Source organism: Rhinatrema bivittatum, chromosome 14 (assembly GCF_901001135.1).
Source record: "Rhinatrema bivittatum chromosome 14, aRhiBiv1.1, whole genome shotgun sequence".
Classification (NCBI taxonomy): Eukaryota; Metazoa; Chordata; class Amphibia; order Gymnophiona; family Rhinatrematidae; genus Rhinatrema; species Rhinatrema bivittatum.
Window position 1 is genome coordinate 2,594,409 of NC_042628.1, and position 15,772 is coordinate 2,610,180.

The 15,772-nt window shown below is 44.4% G+C and overlaps 1 protein-coding gene across 1 annotated transcript in view; it reads left to right on the forward strand.

Annotated features, from left to right (window-relative positions):
• Positions 1-14,283, forward strand: part of LOC115076082 (caskin-1-like) — a 69,753-nt gene extending 55,470 nt beyond the window's left edge. The window contains 9 exon segments of the mRNA XM_029577199.1: positions 3,809-3,821; positions 3,824-3,946; positions 7,039-7,287; positions 7,290-9,079; positions 9,081-9,127; positions 9,129-9,193; positions 11,508-11,830; positions 11,832-11,890; positions 12,945-14,283. Of these exon segments, the coding sequence (XP_029433059.1) occupies positions 3,809-3,821; positions 3,824-3,946; positions 7,039-7,287; positions 7,290-9,079; positions 9,081-9,127; positions 9,129-9,193; positions 11,508-11,830; positions 11,832-11,890; positions 12,945-13,041 (2,766 nt within the window). The 3' untranslated portion in view covers positions 13,042-14,283.
• Positions 14,284-15,772: the final 1,489 nt, after the last annotated feature.

The window sequence follows — 15,772 nt, forward strand, 5'->3', positions numbered from 1 at the left end:
TGTGACATAATATTAATGAAGGCTACCAATGTATGATGCAGTATATGATAACTGAGGGATATCAGCTTATGATGTTCCTGTGCATACCACAGATTAGTCCAGACAAGTGGCTTTACTCATCCCTACCAGCAGATGGAGACAGAGAAAAAAAACTTTGAGGCACTGCTACATAACGAGAGTGCCACCTGTAGTCCCTCAGTATTTCTCGGTCTCCAGCAGATGGTAGAGGTGCAGACCTGCAGTCCCTCAGTATTTCTCGGTCTCCAGCAGATGGTAGAGGTGCAGACCTGCAGTCCCTCAGTATTTCTCGGTCTCCAGCAGATGGTAGAGGTGCAGACCTGCAGTCCCTCAGTATTTCTCGGTCTCCAGCAGATGGTAGAGGTGCAAACCTGCAGTCCCTCAGTATTTCTCGGTCTCCAGCAGATGGTAGAGGTGCAAACCTGCAGTCCCTCAGTATTTCTCGGTCTCCAGCAGATGGTAGAGGTGCAGACCTGCAGTCTGACAAAAATAAATGAGATAGGAGGAAGAAGATCCTCACAGTCTCCCTGAGGTGTTAGGCATTGTCATGGGCCATCCCTCAGGGGGTTGGAGATCCCTAACCTGCTTTAGCCCGCAGCACCCAGGGGACTGAAAGCCAGGGGCCCTGGTTCCCTCTGTCCGCCTGAAGCCTTCTTGCCCTCGCCTACAGCCAGGAACAGCAGGGAAGTACCCCTTTTATTATGCTTATGGCTGTGTTTGGGCTGACTGGGGTTCTGCTCAGTAGTGTCGGGGGGCAGAAGGATTCAGGAAGCCACAATTTTTTGTCAGCAGTCCGGGGTGCTTACGTTTGAGTGTGGACAGTATTTCAGTCCTTGTGCTTGGATGAAGGGTTAGGGCCATTGCGGGTGAATATTGCTCAGATCCTGGCCTTTTTGCAGCAGGGATTGGAGAAGGCCTTGCTACAAGTTCAGGTAGCGACATTAGCTTCTTTTCGAGGTAAGGTATACAGAAAGCCATTGGCCTCCCATTCAGATGTTGTGCATTTTCGGATGGGGGCGAAGCATTTGTGACCTCCGGTTCATAGGATCTGTCTGTCCTAGAGCCTTAATTTGGTTCTGAGAGTCCTCTGTGGCCCACCCTTTGAGCCTCTGCGGAGGGCATCTTTAAAGGATCTCATCTTCAAGTCGGTCTTTCTGGTGGCAATTTCTTCGGCCAGTCAAATTTCAGAGCGGCAGGTGTTGTCATGGCGAGAGCCTTTCTTGCAAATAACAGATGACTGTGTGTTGCTGTGTACGGTGCCTTCGTGTCCTTGTTCCATGGTAACCTGTCAGTGGAACTCCCTGTCTGATTCACCACATGCAGGGGATTTTCACTTGTTGGATGTGAATCGGACTCTGTTACAGTATCTTAGAGTCACTAACAGTATTCAGCTTTCAGATCATTTGTTTGTCCTTTTCAGTGGAGCAAAGAGAGTAGGCAGAGCATCTAAGGCCACCATTGCATGATGGTTAAAGGAGACTTTTTCCAGCCTATCTGTGCCTATCTCTTGGGTGGAGTGTCATTTGGTATCGCCACAGGAGATCTGTAGGGCAGCAACATGGTCCTCACATCGCACTTTTACCAAGCATTACAGACTAGATGTACGTGCTCCAGAGGAGGCTGTGTCTTTCGGGGTCCCGCCCAGTCTAGGGAGCTTGGGTACATCCCACGTGTCTGGATTGATCTGGAGTTTGAACAGGAAAGGAAAACCGGTTCTTACCTGCTCCACCATGGATCAGTCCAGAATTCCATCCCCTGATTTTCAAAAGACCGATGTTGATTCAGTACCTGTATATTGTAGAAGGTATGGATTGTGTATAGGTTATGTATATTGTAGAAGGTGTGGATTGTATATAGGTTATGTATATTGTAGAAGGTATGGATTGTGTATAGGTTATGTATATTGTAGAAGGTACGGATTGTGTATAGGTTATGTATAGTGTAGAAGGTATGGATTGTATATAGGTTATGTATATTGTAAAAGGTATGGATTGTGTATAGGTTATGTATATTGTAGAAGGTATGTGTATAGGTTATGTATATTGTAGAAGGTATGGATTGTGTATAGGTTATGTATAGTGTAGAAGGTATGGATTGTATATAGGTTATGTATATTGTAAAAGGTATGGATTGTATATAGGTTATGTATAGTGTAGAAGGTGTGGATTGTGTATAGGTTATGTATAGTGTAGAAGGTGTGGATTGTGTATAGGTTTTGTATATTGTACAAGGTATGGATTGTATATAGGTTGACTTTTTCAGTTTTTACCCTGGATTTGAGGGCTCCCAATTCAGGCAGATCAACCATTACTTCTACGCTCGCCCTGGATGGGTGGGGGGTTAGAGTTAGTTTGAAAGCTGTTTTTCTATCTCGGCTTGGGTCCAGGTCAATACCCAGGTCAACTGCAGGTGGCACTTGGTTATGTTACAAACCATAGAGGTTCCCGTACAGTCAAGATCTAAAATACAATATCCCAGCAAGGAAATGTATGGTATAGACAAACTATCTCAAAAAATGTTTTTATTTATTATTGAGATATTTTATTGTCTCTACCATACATTTCCCTGCTGGGATACTGTATTTTTACTCTTGGTTATGTAACAGTGCCTGAAAAGTTTTCATTCTCTGCCTCCATCTGCTGATAGGGATGCAAAACCCACTGGTCTGGACTGATCTGTGAAATTCCAGGAACAAAAATTAGCAAGTAAGAGCCAATTTTCCTTTGTGTACTATAACTGTAGGATATCAGCTTATGATGCGGAATAATTGAGGGATATCAGTGTATGAGGCACTATAATATAACTGAGGGTTATCAGCTGCCCTATGATTCGGTGTAATATAACTGTTATCAGGGTATGATGTGATATAATATAACCGAGGGATATCAGTCTATGATTCGGTGTAATATAACTGTTATCAGGGTATGATGTGATATAATATAATATAACAGAGGGATATCAGTCTATGATGTGGTGTAATATAACTGAGAGATAGCAGGGTATGATGTGATATAATATAACCGAGGGATACCAACCTATGATTCAGTGTAATATAACTGAGAGATAACAGGGTATGATATGATATAATTTAACCGAGGGATATCCGTCTATGTTTCGGTGTAATATAACTGTTATCAGGGTATGATGTGATATAACCGAGGGATATCAGTCTATGTTTCGGTGTAATATAACTGTTATCAGGGTATGATGTGATATAATATAACCGAGGGATATCCGTCTATGTTTCGGTGTAATATAACTGTTATCAGGGTATGATGTGATATAATATAACCGAGGGATATCAGCCTATGATTCGGTGTAATATAACTGAGAGATATCAGGGTATGATGTGATATAATATAACCGAGGGATATCAGCCTATGTTTCAGTGTAATATAACTGAGAGATATCAGGGTATGATGTGATATAATATAACCGAGGGATATCAGCCTATATTTCGGTGTAATATAACTGTTATCAGGGTATGATGTGATATAAACCGAGGGATATCAGTCTATGTTTCGGTGTAATATACTGTTATCAGGGTATGATGTGATATAATATAACCGAGGGATATCAGCCTATGATTCGGTGTAATATAACTGTTTATCAGGGTAGGATGTGATATAATATAACCGAGGGATATCAGCCTATGTTTCGGGGTAATATAACTGTTTATGATGCGGTGAAATTAAGTTGTAACACTGGATAATTTGGGATAATGTAACTAATCAGTATGGCTGAAAGTCCTCATGCATCTCCATTTTGCTTTGGTCCTCTCTGCCTTCAGGCTAACCTGGCTTTGTGCTCTCCATGATAGGACTTGGCCAGTATTATAAGGTCCTTGTGGAAAATGGTTACGAAAACATTGACTTCATCACGGATATAACCTGGGAGGATCTGCAGGAGATTGGAATCATAAAGCTTGGTAATTTCCCCCTCTCCGCCAGTCCCCAGCTCTGCCCTCAGCCTTTTCCCTTTCTCTACCATGCAGGGTAACTTTCAAAAGCTGTTTATGCAGGTAAATAAGAATCCACTCGCACTGACTGTGGGCAATGCCAGGGCCTGAGGTTTCCAGAACTGTGCGCATTTTATCCACAGGATGGAGAACTGCAGATCTCTGTGGGTACTGAATTTACCCTACAGAGACTTTCCCCCAAGAACTGTGCAGCTACCTGCAGACATTGGGAGATTTCCCCCATAATATTCTGTGTCAGGACATTTATTACGCTCTTGAGAGGGAACATATATGGCTGAGCCTTGCTGAATGTATCCTGTGATGTTTATCTTCCTGAGTCACTACTGAGTGTGTCCCTTACCTCTCTCCTTCCTAAGACACTGAATACCTTTCTGAGTCACAGATAGTAGTGCTGTACTACTTACATACCACAGAATCACTAATGTATGTGTCCCATTACCTCTCTCCTTCCTAAGACACTGAATACCTTTCTGAGTCACAGATAGTAGTGCTGTACTACTTACATACCACAGAATCACTAATATATGTGTCCCATTACCTCTCTCCTTCCTAAGACACTGAATACCTTTCTGAGTCACAGATAGTAGTGCCGTACTACTTACATACCACAGAATCACTAATGTATGTGTCCCATTACCTCTCTCCTTCCTAAGACACTGAATACCTTTCTGAGTCACAGATAGTAGTGCCGTACTACTTACATACCACAGAATCACTAATGTATGTGTCCCTTACCTCTCTCCTTCCTAAGACACTGAATACCTTTCTGAGTCACAGATAGTAGTGCTGTACTACTTACATACCACAGAATCACTAATGTATGTGTCCCATTACCTCTCTCCTTCCTAAGACACTGAATACCTTTCTGAGTCACAGATAGTAGTGCCGTACTACTTACATACCACAGAATCACTACTGAGTGTGTCCCATTACCTCTCTCCTTCCTAAGACCTGAATACCTTTCTGAGTCACAGATAGTAGTGCCGTACTACTTACTACCACAGAATCACTAATGTATGTGTCCCTTACCTCTCTCCTTCCTAAGACACTGAATACCTTTCTGAGTCACAGATAGTAGTGCCGTACTACTTACATACCACAGAATCACTACTGAGTGTGTCCCTTACCTTCTCCTTCCTAAGACACTGAATACCTTTCTGAGTCACAGATAGTAGGGCCGGTACTACTTACATACCACAGAATCACTAATGTATGTGTCCATTACCTCTCTCCTTCCTAAGACACTGAATGCCTTTCTGAGTCACAGATAGTAGTGCCGTACTACTTACATACCACAGAATCACTAATGTATGTGTCCCTTACCTCTCTCCTTCCTAAGACACTGAATACCTTTCTGAGTCACAGATAGTAGTGCCGTACTACTTACATACCACAGAATCACTAATGTATGTGTCCCATTACCTCTCTCTTCCTAAGACACTGAATACCTTTCTGAGTCACAGATAGTAGTGCCGTACTACTTACATACCACAGAATCACTAATGTATGTTGTCCCATACCTCTCTCCTTCCTAAGACACTGAATACCTTTCTGAGTCACAGATAGTAGTGCTGTACTACTTACATACCACAGAATCACTAATATATGTGTCCCATTACCTCTCTCCTTCCTAAGACACTGAATGCCTTTCTGAGTCACAGATAGTAGTGCCGTACTACTTACATACCACAGAATCACTAATGTATGTGTCCCTTACCTCTCTCCTTCCTAAGACACTGAATACCTTTCTGAGTCACAGATAGTAGTGCTGTACTACTTACATACCACAGAATCACTAATGTATGGTGTCCCTTACCTCTCTTGTTTGAGTCCCAGATTGCTTCCCATCACTTTCACCTTCCTGAGTCACTCACGAGTGAATGTGTCTCATGACGCTGACCTTGCTGAGTCACCAGTGAGGGAGAGTCCTGTGACTTTCCGCAGTTTTACATGGGCAATTCTGATATAGGATGTAGGCCTATGTTATGCAGAGAAGCAGGTGAAGACTGCAAGAACCCTCCGGTCTGTGGCTCTTGCACAATACCCAGACGTACTATCAGGGTACTTCCCTCAAAGAATGGGGGCGGGTGAGCGAGAGATTAAACCCTTGCCCAAACGGATTGCAAGAGAGATTTCATTTTTGGAAAGTGATGACTCTTCATTCAGTTCTGCTCTCACCTCACAAGCGTGCCACGGTGCCTCCACTCTAACCAGTGTTGCTGCTTCCCAGGTCCACGTGGCCTTCATTCCTGCTTCCAGTTTGCTCCCCACTGAGAGCATAAACAGTTCTTGCAGCAACTTCTTCACTGTGCTAGGGCAGTGCCTGGTGTGTGCTTGGGTGCACATCTGCCATTGGGCCTATAGATCCAGATTACGTATTTCCTCTGCTTCTCAAGTGGTGGCCATTCTGTCTGATGTTTATAAACGTAGCAGTTTAATTTGCTACTACCCTTGCTCCCAATCTTTCTGACAGTGTTATTAATGTAGCAGAAAAGGCGGTGTGTCTTCATTTATACTGAAACGTTAGCAAGGACTGGAGAGGGGCCTGTATGACCAGAGCTCTCCTACCCACAAAGCCTTGGATTAGGCAATATGATGTCACCAGGGTCCTGCCCTTCCTACCATCGTAGGACCCACTGTCAGGGGCTCTCTTATTCAGTCCCTGCTGATGACAGCAAGAATCAACCCATTCTCTCTTGCACGGCTTCCCACAGGCAGTGGCTGGAAGATGAGCACCTGTACAACCAAATTGTTAATAGATTGGCAGCCTTCACCTCCGGGGGCCTGAAGGTGCCAGGCGTGCGTCCTCTAGTCCGACACTGCCAACAGGCAAAGGTCTCAGGACCCGCTGAAATCTTTCATCAGGCACTCACTTCTTGTTGGTTGGAGGGCTCAGGCTATGTAATGAAAGCAAGTTAACCTTTTGTCTCTGCCCTCACTACAGAAAACCTCTGATGGAAAGTGTGAGTTTTCCCTGAATAGCACGACATGTACATGTGAGCCCGAGCCTTCGTCTTAACTTCTTTCTCTCCTGCTTCTAGGCCACCAGAAGAAGCTAATGTTGGCTGTTAAGAAGTTGGCTGAAATTCAGAAAGCCGATTATGGAAAATATGAATCAGGGACACTGAAGAAGAAGGCTCCTCAGTCGCTGGAGGTTGTTGCAATTGAGTCTCCACCGCAGGAGAGTGCAGAGTGTCAGTCCCCCAAGATGACAACGTTTCAGGACAGCGAGTTAAGCAGTGAGCTTCAGGTGGCTATGACGAGTGGCAGCGAGGCCACAGAGAACCACGAGAACAAGTAAACCACGTCTTTCATATCAGGGAAGGACCAGGCTACAGGTCTCCAGGATCGAAGAGCGTTCAGGAAAACAACCTCAGTGGCCGAGCTAAGCACATCAGCAGCTCCCAGGAGCTCCTGGGAGATGGACCAAAAGTGCAAAGTGCAGCAATATCAAAAAGCCAAGAATATCTAAGCGATGATCTGAAGGCTGGAGCTTCCACCTTACCCAAGGAGGTGAGGCCCATGCGACAAGGGCATTCTATAAAGAGGGCCAGTGTGCCACCAGTCCCCGGTAAGCCCAGGCAATCCTTTCCTCCCTCGAGTGGGCATAGCTACACCCCACCGCAGACACCAACTAAAGCAAGACCTTCTTCTCCTCAGACTCTTACTGTCCCTCATGCAACAGCAAAAGTGAAGCCCACTCCTCAGCTCCTACAGCAGGTGGAGAGGCCAATGTCCCCCAGATCTCTGCCCCAGTCCCCCACGCACAGGGGCTTCGCGTACGTAATGCCGCAGCCTGTGGAAGGCGAGGGACACGTGCTGGGCCCCCTACCACAGGCTGTTCCAGTGTTACCTGTCTCTGTCCCAGTCCTGTGCCTTCCCCCTCCAGGCGCGGATCTGGAGGAAGACCCAGCAAGGCCGAAGAAGCGGGCCCACAGTTTGAACCGATACGCCATGTCGGACAGCGAGCAGGACAGGGATGAGCTGATGGTACCAGATGCTGTCCCCTATGCCACCGTGCAGAGACGGGTTGGAAGAAGTCACTCTGTCCGAACACAGTCCAGCGGAGACAAGAACGTCAATCGCAGCCAGTCCTTTGCTGTCAGGCCCAAGAAGAAGGGTCCGCCCCCTCCTCCACCCAAGCGCTCCAGCTCTGCCATCTCCAGCACGAACCTGGCCGATGACTTTAAAGATGGGGATTTGTCCCAGGAAAGCGAAGGAGTGGAGAGGTTTGGGGGCAGTGTGGACACCGGCAGTGCGGGCAGTGTGAAGAGTATAGCCGCCATGCTTGAAATGTCCTCCATCGGTGGTGGCGCCAGGGCCGTGGCCTTGCAGAAGGCTCTAGGTGGGAAAGGAGTGGAAGGCTACTACATCCACCCGAGTCTCATCTTCCAACCAGGTAGCCCTGATCACGCCAGAGTGGCCACGGTTCTCGCCAATGTAAAACACAGAGATGCCATTGGCTTGGATGGGGAAGTCGTCAACAGGCGTCGGACAATTAGTGGCCCAGTCACTGGTCTCATTGCTGCAGCTAAACGGGAAAGATCGGATAGCGTGAAGTCTGATACCGCAAAGGATTTGATTGTGAGCAGATCTCCGCTCCATCGAGGTGGCTCGCCCCACAACAGCTCCTCAGAGAGTATCCCATTTGCTGAGGAGAGGAACCAGACAATAAAGCAGCGGCCAAGGCAGGGGACGGCTCCCAAGGAGGACTCGGTGGAGGGAGTGTCGGCTGCTCAACGCCTGGCAGGGTCTGTGATTATCAAGCATGGAGATCTGTCCAAAGTGGAAGCCAATGTCACATTAAAGAGAAGAATAAAGGCCAGACAGAGCCAGCAGCATGATGTGAAGTTTGTGCTAACCGAATCGGACACTGTGAAGCGACGGCCAAAAACGAAAGAGAAAGAACATGCCCTGAGCCTGGACGCCGCTCAGCTGGTGGTGTACCAGAACGGCACCGGCACGGTGAAACGCAGGCCTGTGTCAGAAATGAGCGGTGTGGAGGTCTATGCGCCATCAGCTTTGCCTGTGGGTAGCAGCGCATCGGGAGCAGAATACACGAGCCACACCGCAGACGGAGAGTGCAAAGAGACCCCTGAAGCCTCCGGTGTCGCCCAAGCCCATTCTTGTCACAAGGCCAGAAGCCGCCTACCCCCACATCGAAGAAGGCTCCGATCCCAAGCCCCGGCAGTTCAGGTAAGGCTGAGAACAGACCTCATCTCTCGCTCTCACTTCATCTGCCTTCCCTTTTCATCTCTCTCTTTAGTGGAATGACAAGGTCAGGTCTTTCTTGTCCTCTCTTCTCTTCTCTCCTCTTTCTTTCCTTCACTTTAACTTCCCCTTCTTCTTTGGATCAGTCATGGTGCCAGGTTTTTCGCTGTCCTCTGCAAACAAACTCTATAACACCTGTTTGTACACTATTGCTTTATGATTTAACTGTAATTAGTTGTTGTTCACGATAACATTATGCTTTATCTGTAACAAGTTGTTAATCTGTAAACCGGAGTGAAGGCAGCTTGCTATACTTCGGTATATAAAAGAGTCCAAATAAAATAAATAAATAAATTAAGTCTCTCAAAGCGGGGAAGTCACCTGCTCGCAATGGTTATACTTCATCCTTTTATCAAAAGATGGCCGACATGGTAATCCTACCGTTGAGCAAAATGTACAGTTCATTAAGGTCAGAGGTTACCTTGTTGCCTAATTTAGCTGGCATTACGATAGTGGCTAAGCCGGGTCATGATCCTTCTGTGTGCGGCTCGTATCATCCGGTATCTTTGCTCAATGTAGATTTAAAGATATTGGCAAAGAATTTGGCAACTCGTCTCAATATCTTCATTGCCCAGATAATTCATCCAGACCAGGCAGGCTTTATACTGGGGTGCGTGGCTGCCAGCAATGTTCGGAAAATAGTAGATATTATATGGAGGGTAAAAAATGAAACATCCCAGCTTTATTTCTTACTGTTGACACTGAAAAAGCTTTTGATTTAGTTCACTGGTCCTTTTAATATCAAATCCTGGAGAAAATGCAGTTTGGGGATTTTTTTTCTTCACCAACCCTAAAGCATGTGGGAAGGTGAATGGGGGCTCTGCAGATTTGTTTAAAGTCGGAAGAGGCACGAGACAAGGCTGTCCTTTATCGCCACTACTCTTTGCTATATTTTTGGAGCCCTTCGCTACAAAGATTCGGCAAAACCAGGCTGTCCATGGCGTCACCCTTGGAGCTTTTTCTTCCACGTCGTCTCTTTTTGCTGATGATGTTCTTTTACTTTAACAAATCCTGTTGAGTCCCTGCCGGCTACAGTGGGAGAAGGGGAACTTTTCAGCTCTGTTTCAGGGTTTTGAATCAATTGGGACAAGTCAGAAATTTTAAATGTCTCAGGCGAGGGAGAAAGGCTATTGTTGGGAAGATTCCCATTTAAGTGGCTGAAAGCAAAATAAAATACTTAGGTGTATTCAGAGGATCTTTTGACACTGAATTACCCCCTTGCTATCAGAATGGGATCGCTACCATATCTCTTGGTTGAGAAGAATAGTGGCTGTTAAGATGAATGTTTTGCCAAGGCTCCTCTATCTTTTCCAGACTCTACCAGTAGGAATATCAGATTCACTATTGAATAAAGGGCAGGGGAGAGTGAGAGCTCTTCCGATTGGTCTCCTTTGACTCTAGCTCTTGTTATATGAGCAGTTGACATTGGGTGATTATGTAATTGACCATGTGCCACTGCAACTCTAGTCATTGGGTCCCATCTTATTGTATTTCTTGGCATTAGGTAGATTATTGTGGAATCTTATGCCATTGGCTATCATGTCATGGGGTCCCATCTGCTTGACCTCTTGTTTTTGGAATTCAGGTTAATATTTAATTCTTTGGGGGCTCATGCTACTGAACCTCAGAACATTTGATAATTTTTTGATACAAGTGTTATAAACCGATGCCACGGCTATTTGGTTGATTTGCAAGGAGGAACTTGTCTTCACCACCTAGAGAAAATCTATAAAGATATGAATATAATACATTAGGAATGTTGTATTTTTTAGATTTGGTTGAATGAATGTTTATGATTAATGTGTGGGTGGCTTGAACCTTGGTGTGAGTGTCTGTTTTCTGGGAGAGTTTTAATGTTTTAATTGGGGTGGATTATTGTTTGTTTTTTTTGATAATAAGCTTTGTATAAATATGAAATAGTTGTTTTGTATCTATCTGTAAGAAAATATGTTTGCAATTTATATAATTGTATTAAAAATTGAAAGATTTATAGAATTTATTAAAAATATTGTTGATTGTAATATAAAGTAGATGATTGGATTGATGATATACGTATCTCTTGTTTTGAGGTGATGATTGTTCTTACCATACTATTTATTGACACCTTTCACTTGATATTCGCTTTAGAGCAAATAATGCATTAGTAATATGCTCACTATTCATGTCAGAATTTTTGTTTTGATCCATGAGTTAATACAGCCCTAAAGAGGGTATTTATGTGATTATTTTTTCCCTGCAGAAGTAAAGCATGTGCAAGGTACTCCACCCCCTGTATCTCCTAAGCCTGTCCCACCACCAACTGCTCCAAAACCCACTAAACCACATGCAATTATCCAGTCTGCCAGTGCCAGCTCCACTCCTGCACCCTCTCCTGCTAAGCAGCCCTCCACAATCAAGCCATCAAGCACACCACCTTCTCTGTGTTCAAGCCCAGCCAAACCACTAATATCTGGCCAGACCCAACAGGTTCCTGTGAAGCCGCCTAGATCCTCCATAGCGGGGTCGTCAACAGAGAGTGCCAGCACAGAAATAGCGCACCAGAAACTGGAGGAAACCAGCGCCCTCCCTTGCAGCTGCTCTACAGGCTGTGGAAGAGAAGATCAAGCTGGAAGATAAACAGGAGTGAGAATCGTTTCATGTACTAAGGGGAGATAGGACGTAGTGGTCAGCCAATCATATTTATCATTCTGAGCACGTACATCATACATTGTCCCGGAGAGGTGGGAAGTAGCACTCATACAGTCAGATTCCTTCTCAGCACTTATGCATTATCCTGGAGAGAACCAAATCCAGCGCTTAAAGATTATTGGGTTGCGTGAAGTTGTTTATCACGTCCTTGATGTTGGTGCTTTAAGCAGGACTGGCTCCTTTCAAGCTTGTTATAAGACTAACATAGCAGTAATTAGCTGAGTCTTAAAACTGTGCCTTAAAAATTCAGCACATGCTAATTATTTTTTAACACCCGAAGCTGCAAGCTAAGGGCATGCAAATGCATTGGGCGTTACAAAAGTCACATAAACTGGAAAATGTGCGCAAAGAATGGTTTACCACATAGCAAAACATGGTTTATTCACATAATTCATATTTTAAACACAGAAAACATGGTTTATGTTCACACACTTTTCTTTGTATAAAATATGATTTAAGCGTGAAAAAAAAATGCTTTCTGCCCTGAAAACTTTGCAGCACCTCCGACTAGGAGTTAAATTTCCAGCACTAAGAAAGGACAAGGTAAGCCAGCAGTCCATTCTGCAATGAGGGGTCATTAGCATGGTATTTCCATGAGCGGGTGCGAAGCCATGCAAACCATTTTACGCACGCATTTTTTATGTGCAAAACTCCTTGCTGCATCGGGAGTAACATTTGCATACAAAACTGTGCGCATCACTGCAGGTAAAACTGTGCTCTCTGCTGAATGCACCTTATTACATCGGGCCTGGAAGTGACTGGCTCTTGCTTTACTAAGCTTTTAGAGCTCTGGCACTTGGGCCGTATTCACATTTGCTGGAATCAGGTCCGGAATACCCTCTCTCTCTGAACATTAGTGAGGTCTTACGGCTGCTGTGGAGCCCTCACAGATTCCAGGTGCAGGGCTGCATGCAGGGCGAGCAGTGCACGAGAAAGCTCGGTCACGGTGTTACAACCTATGTTTAACTCTCTTTTCTTTCCTCCAAAGTTCTGCCACAGAATCAAAGAGCACAGTAAGCATCCTGGACGACATTGGCAGCATGTTTGATGACCTGGCAGACCAGCTTGATGCAATGTTAGAATGAGGGCAGAGAATGACTCCAGATAACCTCAGGATTTCCATGGGCACAAGGGCACAAGGCTCCAAACTGATCTTGTACAGAGTATGCTCTGCCTCCCCCAGCCTGTATCTGGTTTGCACAAAGAAAAAAATGATACCTCAGGATTGTGCTGAAACAGCCAGAGAAGTCTTTGTCAGACAGTTTTATCCCCTACGAGGTACCACAAACCTTGGAACAGGACAAATCCCATTGTAAAAAAAAGGAAAACGTATACAATTATGATGGTATGTGTGAAGTGCAAACATGGTCAGAAGAAGAGTTTGTATGCAGTGTAACTTGTGTATTGCAAACAGACGGGGACTAGATCCTTTGTCGTTAAAGAGGCATTTCAGCTTTGTCCACTGGCAGCGAGATAGAAATGGTCCTCGAGAATGGGCATTCTGCAAACATAGTGCTATACACACCTATGGGGAAAAATTAATATCTGCAAGAATAGTTGTTTGCTCCTATTTCCCAGACCCTCTGCCCCCTTGCAGAGGAAGCACCACCATGCTGGTGGAAATTAAGCCCCAAATCCAAGACAAAAAAGTTATTCTTTCCCTTTGAGGGTGTGTAGCACTAGATTTTACTATTATAGTCCCCCAGGGCTTCAAGGCTTCCTTTATAAAATGGTGTAGTCAGCAGTAGTGAGGTGAAGTCAGGGACTCGGGTACAGGTTGCACTTTTTCCATCATCTGCTCTTGTGAAATAAATGAGGAGAAGAGTGTGTTCCTCTGCAAGAGACAGAGCCCAGCGCCAGGCATTGTTCAGCTGCCTTTCACTGCAAACAGTCCCTGCTGCTCCCTGGAGTCTCTGTCAGAGAGGTTTCTGTAGATGCAGAAGAATGGTCAGATTGCCAGGACCAATGATTTGTGTCCTTAATATACAGGGGATGCAGTGGAGATGGTCTGCTGTCCAGTGTTGAAGGCAACCATTAAGGATTAAGGCAAACGAGGCTTGGATGAAGGCAGAATGTGCGGAAAGAAGAATATAGCTGCCTCTGTATGCTGGAGCTTTCTTTCACCGGTGCAATATCTTCTACCGATGTGGGATGAGAAAACAGAAGAGAGCTGGGGCTGTGGGGTTTCTAGAGCTGCATGCTTACTTATCTTCTATTTGTCTTGTTATACCTGATATAACATGTTGCAGCAAAATGTAACAAGTTAACTAACCTCTGTTGTTTTGTGTTCACAAGATGGTTGAATGCACTGCCATATTCTAGTTTAGCTCTGTGGTTTGGGTGTTCTCTGGTTTCGTGCAGATCTTGGAATATTGTAAGATGAGAAGAAAAGTTCAACATCTTATGCAGTGCCCATGGCATGTCAGATACATGCTCACTCCCTGCTGTAAGATTTCTAACTCTGAACAGGGTCCATGTTTTTCCGCACACCATAGACATGGCATTGTATAGACAGAGAAGACATTTGGGTCTTTTTCAGTGATTCACTGCACCTAGAGATCCCACAAAATGAAGCATTCAGTTACTTCACTTCCTTGATAATTAACAAGATCATTTAGCAAAGATTAATTTAGTCTGTAAAGTAAAAACAGAGCAATTAGTATGCTTGGAGGTCAATATTCAAAGAACTGGCGAGTGGCAAAATAATCTGTGGAAAGTTGTGTGTAACTTTTCCCGGATATCTACCAGGACATGCATGCAGAAGTCTCCTGCCGAATGTACTCTGATGTTTCTGTTCAGACTTGTGCATAACTTGAGCCAGAGAGCATTCAATAAATGTGCTCACTGGCTAAAGATTAGTCCTGCGCCCAGAAGTTTTATGCATACAATGTATGCAATCGGCTGGGGAAAACATTCAGAGCTCGTTTTTTGGGCCTGTAACTCAAAAGGTTATCCATACAAAGGCTTTCAGTATTGGCCTCTGATTTCTATATTCCACTTTTCAAGCATGTCAAAATAGAGTACATTAAGGTACTGTAGGTAGTTCCCTATTTTCATAGGCTTTAGGGCCATAGACGCATTAAGGCTTTTCTCCCATTTTGGTGTATGGGAAAAATTCTTAGTGAATCAGGTACTAAGTTTGTATGTGAAGCAGTGGAGAGTAAATTGAGTTGTCCAAGGTCACAAGGGGCACCAGCGGAATTTGAACTCTGACTTCCCTGCTTTGCAAACCACTACTCCACCACCTCTTGATTTTATTTATTTATTTACAAAGTATTTGTTGACCGCTCACTCCGTCTATTGTGGCAGTTTACAGATTAAAACATACACAATTTTTATTTCCGTTTCTGTAAAACTGATGGCCAGGCTCTGCTGCTTATACTTTGAGCTTACAAATAATGTCTCCTGCCCCAAGATTCTCAACATTAGCAACATAAGATTGCCATACTGGGTCAGACCAAAGGTCCATCAAGGCCAATATCCTGTTGCCAATCCAGGTCACAAGTACCTGGTAGGATCCCAAATAGTCAATAGATTCCATGCTACTTATTCCAGGGATAAACAGTGGATTTCCCCAACTATATCTTAATAATGTTTTATAGGATTTTCTTCTAGGAATTTGTCCACACCTTTTTTTAAGCACAGTTATACTAATAGCTTTCTTCACATCCTCTGGCAATGAATTCCAGAGCTTAATTATGCATTGAGTAAAAAAATATTTTCTCTTATTAGTTGTATCATCTAGTAACTTCATTTGTACTTTGCAAAAGAGTAATTGATTAATGTTTTCTCGTTCCATTCCAATCATTATTTTAT